Raw genomic sequence first — 10,644 nt, 5'->3', positions numbered from 1 at the left:
TACACTACTAACTGGAAACCTAACTATTTGAAAGAATGTGTTTTATCTATATAAGATAAATTTTAGCAGCTGCTTTCATGTTTATTTATAAAGGTTAGGCATGTGCCGTCATATTTGTACACATTCAAACTTTACCTACTTCAGGTGTTTCGTTTTAAGAATGGGGTTGTACTGTAAGTTATGAGCAGCAAGTTGCATTTATTTGATAAATGCACTGAAAACATTGCATGAGTTGCAGTGTAAAGTAAAAATCTTTATTTAGAGTTAAAACAAATAGGAAGTTGAAATTCCTCCATGTTGAAAGTGTTACATCATTGAAACAACATAACAGAATCAACGTTGTTTCAATTTGCAAAACCAAAAGGTAATTCAATGTTGGTCCCTGACGTTGATTCAACAGTGAATCAATGTTGAAATGCCATCTGGATTATGACTTCAATAAATTTAGTGGTTTCTTTAGAAAACTGTAATGGTCATAGTGGGTCTCTTGGTAATTTGTTTCCTTCTATTGGTGGCATTTTGTTTATTGGATACCATTAAGGATCAATACAAAACTGTAATGGAAACCATTAAATATGTGTAAATAAAGACCAATACAAACTTGTAATGGAACCATCAGAACCAATACAAAACCATCAAAAGTGTAAATAAAGACCAATACAAATTGTAATGGAAACCTATACAAACTAATAAATCATATTGGAATGTGCCCAAAACACACTACTTTTGGTAATGGTTTGTAATGAAAACCATTCGAATTTCTGTAATGGTTTCTATTTTTTTTTTCTTCAGCAGGGATGTTTGGTGGGTTCGGACTAATCTCCATAGACAGATGAAACAAATAAATCTTCAGATATGATCGTAAATGGTCATTGCGACAGCTAGCCCCGCACAGGAGACACTAAAGATTTTCAGTGGTGAGCACAGGTGATGAAAAGTTTATAGTGAATATTGTGACTGACTGGATGTCCGGCTTATTAGAGTAGTATGTTACCGAGTAACTCGTGACGTGTACTTCCTTGAAGGGCGGCGCGCTGCTTTCAGGAAACAAGTGTAAAAGTAAACAGCAGAGGATCAAACTCTCCGCCGCTGAAGATCTGACACATAAAGACACGAACACCGAAATAAACACCGACAGCGATGGACAACAGCGCGTACGGGGCTTCGCTGGCCGGCGGAGCTTTTGATTTCAGGAGCTTTATTAAACAGCCGCAGACGATCGTGCGGATTTTCAGTTGGGTGAGATCACTAATCGTTAACTAACTAGTCCTAGTACCAGACGGACAGGTTTATAGAGACATTTCTGAAACTGTAGCATTTGTTAAAGAAACGAATCGCGCAACACAGCAGAGCATATGGTAGAAAGTTTGCTCAGATCTGTGACACGTGACTCAGCAGGAGTGACATCACACTTTTTAATACATTTGGTGAAATGCAGCTAGTTTTGTTTGTGTGTTCAGGACTTTACACTTAAATTGTGGAAATGTTACTCTATTACACCCCAAAATATCACAAATTCACATTTGTTTTTAAATTTAAAATGACAACAGAGAGGATTCAGATCATAATGTCCAGCTTTGGTTTGAATAACTAAAGTAACCGTCTGCTGAGTTGTAATGTACCTGGAGATGGCAGCAATGGTGTGTTCAGTCTCTTTCCTAATGGCCATTTACTTCTGAAGGCAGATTAGTGTTTCCTGTAGGAGGCACTACTACAACACTACACATTTTACACAACTCTTCCTATACAAACACCTCTGACTCCACTCATCGACTCATTGATAGAGATATCAAGATGGGAATTAATCTGGTCAAGATGTGGGAAATGTGCAAAATGTGCACTGTTGGTGTGCCTCCTGGAACAGGGTTGGGAAATGCTGCTTTAGATCATCAACATATATAAATGTGACACAGCTTTCTACATAAAATCATTCTACATGATGTAAAAAGCATTCTGTAAAAATATCAACTTGATCTCTTTAATATAGTGAGTGAGATCATGTTATAGATTGAAATCAAATTTTGATGCATGATTATTATGAGACTTTAGAATCCCTCACTAACCCAGCTTAACAAACTAAAACCAGCCTGCGAACCCAGCCTAACAAACAAACTGCTGCCTTTCGCATCATATCTCAGGTTAGACTCTAGTAAAGATTGTATGTGTTTCTGTGGATCACCATTGTCATGACTCGTGATGTCAGTGTTCATGTGTAACCGTGTACACTTTCAGGGTGTGCTGTGCAAGCAAAGCATCTGTCTTTCAAACAAATGTTAATTATTCTCCTGGACTTCTCCTGAGCTGTGATGATGTGAACCACAGATATTAAAAAAACATAAATTACTGTTATTGTATAGTTACTGCATCTGTGAACTGCTAAAGTTAACCTTGATCTGTTTGGTCACTTCTGCAAGAAATTTCTGTGGCACAAAAACAGTCAAGACATAAGAAACAGCTGTATAGAAAGATGACATAGAATACATGGTAATATATGAAGAGTTTGGTTCCAAAACACAAAAAAACCCATTTTGACTAATTTTGGTAAAAACATGTTTTCTATACCAAGAAAGTGACAAGATGAAAACCACTATTTTCTGTTACAAACTTTCACATAGCATCTTTAGGTTATAAAAACATTACAAATTCTAATCCATAATTTGATTTTCAAAGATTTATTATAAAAACTGATTATTTTTTTCACAAAATGCAATGTCCATGACAAGGTTTTTTTCTCAAAATGCTATAAATCTGTTGAGTCAATATAAAAGATATTTTTTAAGTAAGTTGATCGGCATATGACAGCATCTGAATTTGGTCAATACTAATACCATATACTGTATACAGGTACTGGATCAAAAATACATTCAGTCAGTCATCACTCCCAAAATGAATTCAACAGGTCATCTTGTGAATGCTATAAATTGAAGGCAGGATAGGCAGGAATTATCTAAAAAAACTTTTTTACAAATTTGTTTAAACTGTCTTTATATATCAATACATAGTGAAATGTAGGTACTCTGAAAAAGAGAGTATGGAAGTCCAGTGTCTGTGGACCTCTCACCACTGTTTTAAACACAGCTCATTTTTCCATTCACTCCACCCCCTCCCTTCTGGGTTTCTTCTAAAGCCACGCCCCCAGAACACATGAACGCGCGACACCGACAGCTTTGCTACCTCAGACAAGCGGAGAGGAAGGAGCGCGGTGCATGTAATAACATCATGTCACAATCACATGTAATAATACACCTAACTTTATCACTAGGAATATAAACAGATAGGATGGCTTTTAGTACTCACTATTAAGCTAGTGTTTTGCATGGAAGAGTTTCCGTGATGAAAGCATTGTTGACTCTGATGAGGACTACACTCCGCAGACAATACCGCTACCACATCATCGACTCGAGGAAAAGCCACGTGATATTTACTCTCGTTTGATTGCTTTGTTTATTTATTTTTTTTGCCTTGTTTGCCTTCGCTGACTGGATATGCACTTTCTGTGAGTTCTGAAAGCACTTTCTCTGCCATTTTGCTCTTCCTAGAGTGCCTCGTGCACGTTCAAATCAATCGGGTGTGCGCATGTCTGGGCAGATCCCACAGCAACGGATGGTGCCATGGTAGCGAGAGAGAGTGATATTCGCGCAAGCTAATCATTTGTTTCGTCCCGAATGGAAATAATTAGCTGTGTTTGGGGCAGTCGTGAGAGGTCTACAGACACTCGAGTTTTGTACTCTCTTTTTTAGAGTACTTGCATTTTGATTATGTATCTGTATACAAAGACAGTTCAAACAAATCTGCAAAAAGGCCTTTTAGATGATTCCTGCCTACCCTGCCTTTAATTACAACAACAAGAAAAGAAAATGTCATCATGAACAAGAACAACATCGCATTAGATTACAGAATGTACAAAATGACATTTCCCTTACATTAAAGGGATAGTTCGGCCAAAAACGATATTAAACCCATGATTTACTCACCCCCAAGCTGTCCGAGTTGCATATGTCCATCGTTTTTCAGACAAACACATTTTCGAATATTTTAGAAAATATTTTAGATCTTTCTGTTGATTAAATGTAATGTTACGGGGTCCAGCAATAGTCCACGACCTTCAAGTCCAAAAAAAGTGCGTCCATCCTTCACAAATTAAATCCAAACGGCTCCAGGATGATAAACAAAGGTCTTCTGTGGGTAATCCGTGCGGTGTTGTTGTAGAAATATCCATATTTAAAATGTTATTAACGTAACTAACTTCCTTCCGGTAGCGCCGCCCACGTAGAGTGATGCGCATTCAGGATGAGAGCTTACGCAGCGTACAGACTTTATCTGCTGCTGCTCTGTGCCCCCGCCCTCCGAATTTGTCATACGTCACTAAGAAAAGTGCGTACACTACGCTAATACTCTCTACTGAGTCTAGGATGGCGGCGCTGCCGGAAGGTAGTTTGTGACGTTGATGGCGTTTTGAATATGGATATTTCTGCAGCAGCACCGCGCGGATTGCCCACGGGCCTTTGTTTGTCGTCCTGGAGCCGTTTGGATTTGGTTTGTGAGGGGTGGACGCACTTTTTTGGACTTGAAGGTCGCGGACCACCGCTGGACCCCGCAACATCACACCCAATCAACAGAAAGATCTAAAATATTTTCTAAAATATCCGAAAATGTGTTTGTCTGAAAAACGATGGACATATGCAACTCGGACAGCTTGGGGGTGAGTAAATCATGGGTTTGGTGTCGTTTTTGGCCGAACTATCCCTTTAAATTTTCAAATGTGCATTTATCTTTGTCATGTTATATTCATTTAGTTGATGGGAGTAACGCGTTAGAAAGATGTTTTTTTTTTTTAATACTAATTAGTGGTGTAACGTATCACAGTTGATCCGTGATCCATTCCGGACATATCACGACCCACGGTTCGTCTCGCATGCGATTCGTGGATTAATACGCAAAAATTTGATGATTTGCACATGTTTCAAAGGCTTGCAAATGTTAACACTTAAGTGATTTTAAACAATTTAACCACAAAAATGCGCTAAAGTGAGCAATTTTCTTTACTCACAGACGCACATGCGGTTGAATGTGTCCGGTCCAACTCCAATCAAACGTGATTATCCCTATGCCCTTCAAAGATCAGAACTCTTGATGTATAAACTTGAGAGAGAGTTGCACTACTGTGTCTCATACTGTAGTCCATTAAAATACATTTGGTGAATAAAGCACTGAAAAACAACATAATTTTCACGTTATGTGGAGCGACTGTTTATGCTGCATCTTCTTCCCGAAGCGCCATTTGGAATTCATCCTCCGTCTGTGTGTGTGTGCGTGTTTAAGTGCACTCAACAAATGTAGGCATGTCAGAATTACAGATGACATAATGTAGCCTTTTTTAATGTTTGATGACAACATAGAGACTTAAGGAAAATTATGTAGACTAATAAGTTTAATGTCCTTATTTGTATGTCCCACAGCTGACATGGAACGTTATTAACCGGTTCAGGAACTTTTTTTTTTCTAACCGGTTCAGGAACATCAATTTTAGGGTTGAACCGAACACCTGAAACGTTAAAATACTGTTTCTGTTTGGAACGAACCAATTGGGAAAAAAACTGGTTCAAAGCCCTGATCAAAACACTTCTTATTACAATGTCATATTAAGAACACTGTCATTGCTGCTGTCATCCTTGGGACGTCGTCGCTAAACTTTTTTGACAGCAATCAGCTGTAAAATGTTTTGGTCCTGTTCGATTTTGTTGACTTCGAGTAAAATAATGTAAAGTTTTTCATAAGTTCACCTGGGGTCAATGTGTTAGCATGACAGAAGCTTGCATTTTCCTTTGCCTGAGTGCCTCTCACGTAAATTATTCGATTTCGATGGCTTACGTTTCTTCCCCACCACAGAAAACCACCACAGGTTTATCAATGCCATCAAAAGTATTATTTTGTTTTTGTTTGTTTGATCACGAAGTACAAAGTAGATGAGGAAAACTAGGATTGCGTGTGTATTCAGAGCGCTGCCATTGTTTGTTGTTGCATGGAATTGTGCGCTGTGATTTGTGAAGCAGATTTATTGCATTCTGCAGAGAAGGAAGAGTGACGTTTGTCACGGTTAGGAAAAAAGGGAGAAAATGTGACTGAATAACACGGCAGATATTGGATTTTGCGTAAAATTAAGAATTTACTTTTTAATACTGACCAGATACAATAATGATTTTGGCGGTAAATATGCATTTTGGAAGCAAACTCTTCATATGTAGAAGATGTAAGATGAATGGTCTATAGCATTTGAATTGACAGTGCTTTTAAACTCCTAAGACCTGGATGTTCACATACGTGGACATCACATTTTTTTGTTGTGTGTGTTTGTGATAATGCCTAACTAAAGAAATTCTGTTGACTTATTTCCATCACAGATCTTCTCAATAGTAGTGTTTGCTACCCTAATTTCTGAAGGCTACATCAATGAATCAACTGGAGCGGACACTAAATGTATTTTCAATCAAAATGACAGTGCTTGCAGTTATGGTACTTTTATTGGAATTCTAGCTTTCCTGGCCTGTGTTATCTTTATTGTGCTGGATGCATATCTCCCTCAGATCAGCAATGCCAACGAAAGAAAATACGTTGTCCTGAGTGATCTTGTTTTCTCTGGTAAGATTTTGAAATGAATTAAGCAGATAGTGATAATTTCATTTGACCCCACTCATGTTATTCATCTAGAACCACAATCTGATCTTTGCCTGTGATTTTATGCAATATTAGCTATTGTATATTGTTGAAGTACTTTCAGCAGAGTCACATTCGCAGAAATAATAATGTTGTTATTTTTAAAGGTGCATTAGAATGTTAAATTGTATTTATCTAAGCATAGATGAATAATAAGAGTTGTGTACATGGTAATGACATACCGTGAGCCTCAAACACGATTGTTTTCTCCTTATATAAAGTAGTTTCTCCTTAGTTTAATTAGGAAACATGACTAGTTTTAACAAACATGCCTTACTAAAAACATTACCTGTTTGCATGTTGAGGTAAAACAAAGGGGCCTGACGTATTTTAAGATATGTAAGTGCAAGTTGTTTTCAGTTTGGAGAACTCTTAAAAGTGTTTAAGTCTAGGGCTAGTCCGGGAAACCCCCCCATAGCGTTTAGCCTGAAGTTCTACTATTGACGTTACAGTAACGTTTTGCAAGTCCGTACTGAAAAAAAAACACAAACTTACCACTCAGAAGCGTCCAAACAATTGATTATTCCTCAAAATTTGTATCTACAGACTCAAACATAACGTCTGTTTACACACACACATTCTGGTTTCCATGTTTTGTGGGGACATTCCATAGATGCAATGCATTTTATACTGTACAAACTGTATATTCTATTCCCTTCCCCAAACTCTAACCCAAACCATCACAGAAAACTTTCTGCTACCTTTGATTTTTAATAAACATAATTCTGTTTAATTTATAAGCTTGTTTCCTCATGGGGACCTCAAAATGTCCCCACAAGGTCACAAAAATATTGGTATTCCTATCTTTGTGGGGACAGGCATCCTGATAATTGATAATTACCAGGCCCACTCACACACACACACACACACACACACACAGTGGCTGTTTCTCAATGTCAAGGAAGGATCCTCGGAAGCCAGAATTTCGAGGATGCTACGTCATTGACATCCGTCGAAGGACTGTTCCAATGTTGAGGATCCTCGGAATTGCAACCAAGGACTGAGTCTAGCCTGTTCCATTTATGTGTTTTCAAAATTCTAAAGAGGAGCCTTGCCTAGCCTCTGAAGGAAGTGACTTGGAAAGACCAGTCCTGCCAAGGAAGTATCCTTGACATTGAGAAACAGCCACAGAGCTACTGAAGGAGAAACAGCCAATCAGAGCAGAGCTCCACATTATTATTCATGACCCTTTTAAATAAGGTAATAATCGACCATTTCATTCTAAAGACAAATCCTAGGGTTGTAAATGAACATGTAAAAGATAATATTTGCACTTAATAAAGTCACAAACCTTCTTTGTAGATATCAAAGAACAATTTAACAGATTATTACAATGCATTCTTTGGCACCTTTAAACTAACAGACATTCATTAATGATTCAAACAGCCGTTTTTCAGTGTTTTTTTAAAATCTACTTTCATTTTCTCTTTCACTTCTCTGGTGTCTGGACATTTCTGTGGTTTGTGTGTTTCTGTGTGCTAGCCAATCAGTGGTCTAACACACAGACAACTGATGGAATCCCCGCCGATGCAGCCCGAGCCGTGGTGGCCTTCTCCTTCTTCTCCATTGCTACCTGGGTGAGAACAATGTTATTGTATGGCATCCTGCACTTACAAATACGCTAAACACTATTTAAAACATTATATACTATAATTCCTTAAGGGCTATAAAATGAATATAAAGAAGAAATTTGATGGATTATTATTAAGCATTACTACACAGTATAATGGAACCCATACTGTGATTGTGGTCATAGTGCCCTCTTCTGGTAGATTTGATGAAATTTCTTCCTTCTTTCTCAAGGCACTGCTCACCGTGTTTGCATTTAAACACTACCGTCAGGGCTTGGACAGCGTTGGGCTGGGCTACACCGATCCTGTCAGTGACCACACCTCACCTTATCCGTCTGCGTATCCATATCCTCCTGGTGCTCCTGAAGGTTACCAGCAGTCCCCGTTCGCTAACAGTTCTGCAGGAGAAGGAGCGTATCAGCCTCCGTCTTACTGAAGCTAACTAGTGTTAAAGAAAGCAGTTTAACACAAATCTGTGTGGACTGATTCATATTCTTCACTTTGTGTTTTTTCCAGCCTTTGTTTGACACTTGGGTTCCTGGTGTGGTTTCATGTGGTCTTTCAGGAACTTGAAAGTTATTTATTTTTTACTTGATTTGGCTTCTAGCACCTGCCGCACGCTTATCCTTGAGTGGGACAGTTGTGTTTTTAACATCAGTGAGAATGAACTTGTTAGGTTCATTGTTGGTTTATTCTGAATTGGCTTTCACTAAATGGATTTGACTCCAGCTGTATGTTTTTATATTAAGATGGCAGACAGTCCTACATTTACAATCATCTAACATAGCTGAACAAGCACTGAATAACTACCTTGATTTTCTTAGGAAGTGGGTTAGTTTCCAAACAAATGCACTTGGAAAAACTCAATCAAAACCAGACTAATTGTGTAAATGTGCCAAATACACTAAGATGCTAAAGGAACTCTTTAAAAACAACACCATTGCCAAATTATAATAATTGTTATAGTACATGGATATGTTGACTTTCCTATTTGCCAAATAAATATACTAAAAGTTGTCTTCAGTCTTGTCGAGACTGAATTAGATATTGATGAGTAGTTGGAGTGATGTTATGAAATTGAAAATGAACTACTGTAAACAAATGCTTGGGTTTCATTTGTGCAAGACAATGGGTTTTGTGTGCGCACTGATAATGCAGATAAGTAAGTGAAACTTTATGCACCTTGAAATGCTTAACTTTCATATAAAGTTCACTATGTGTGTATTGTTCTGCAAGTGATCTTTAAAATGTCTTCTTTTGTGTCCGGCCAAATACGATGCAAGGTTTCTACCTCTTACTGAAGTACTTGGGCTTTTTAAGGGGCTTGTAGTAAGTAAGTCTACACATCTATTTATGTATTGACACTTTTTCAGCATATCACCGAATTGAAACGGGATAGCTCACCAATCTATGTTAGTGTCTAATAATACAGTAGGGTTTAATCAAGGCAAAGGTTCAATTGTTCAATTCAAGCAAAAACTGTCTTCTTGCTTTCTCTTCTCGTTCATTTACTATGCAACTGTTACTGAAACAGCAGTTATTACTATATGATCTTGTTTTGTAATGAAACACTGCCCAATAAAAACTTGATTCCATGATTGTTAACTAATATTACATATTAGTCATATTTTGTTTAATACAGACTTAATACAAGTAACTAAAAACAAGGTATGAAAAATGTAAAGATTAAACATTAAATATCTTTAAAGATCTCTTATTATCATCTACACGATTTTACATGTTCTTTGGTGTGTGTAAGTGTGTATTAGTTCATGTTAACGATATGCAAAAGGTACAAACCCTAAAGTAAACGATGACGCAAGTTATCGTCTCCAATGATGTACTACAGCACAAACACACGGATTGTCGGCAGTTTACTTCCTTGGCCAGTTGACGTGGACATGATGGTCATTATCATAATCCCGCCCACTTCCAACTCACAGCCTGTAAGTAGTCTATGTTTTCATACTGACTTAAATTTTATTAAAAAACAACTTTTGAACAGTGTAAATTCAAAATTTCTGGTTCCCATAACGTTCTAGGAATGTTTTTTTTTTGGTTGCTGTAAAGTTCCCAAGAACATTCCCTGCTGTTATAGCCAGGAAAGTTTTCTTAACGTAAATAGAACGTTCCATTTACGTTCCAGGTATGGTTTTCAGAAATGTCTCAGAACCTAAAGGGAACGTTCTATTTACGTTAAACTAACCAGCAGGGAACTTTACCAGAAGGTTCTCCTAACCTCTACATTCTGATGCCTGTGCATAAAAAATCAACCAACAAACCATTTTCTCTACATTGTTTTTATTGTTCTTAATACATAAGAATTTGATAAACCATGAATGTAATTATATTAAAAACA

General features: G+C 37.5%; 1 protein-coding gene across 1 annotated transcript; it reads left to right on the top strand.

The window, feature by feature from the left end:
• The first annotated feature begins 1,025 nt into the window (after positions 1-1,025).
• On the top strand, positions 1,026-9,894 carry syngr2a (synaptogyrin 2a). Its single transcript, XM_073856786.1, has 4 exons — positions 1,026-1,239; positions 6,402-6,641; positions 8,157-8,291; positions 8,518-9,894. The coding sequence occupies exons 1-4, from the start codon at positions 1,141-1,143 to the stop codon at positions 8,719-8,721; spliced, it is 678 nt and encodes a 225-aa protein (XP_073712887.1). The 5' UTR covers positions 1,026-1,140; the 3' UTR covers positions 8,722-9,894.
• Positions 9,895-10,644: the final 750 nt, after the last annotated feature.

Source organism: Misgurnus anguillicaudatus, chromosome 19 (assembly GCF_027580225.2).
Source record: "Misgurnus anguillicaudatus chromosome 19, ASM2758022v2, whole genome shotgun sequence".
NCBI classification, from domain to species: domain Eukaryota; kingdom Metazoa; phylum Chordata; class Actinopteri; order Cypriniformes; family Cobitidae; genus Misgurnus; species Misgurnus anguillicaudatus.
This window is presented reverse-complemented; position numbering and strand designations above follow the sequence as displayed.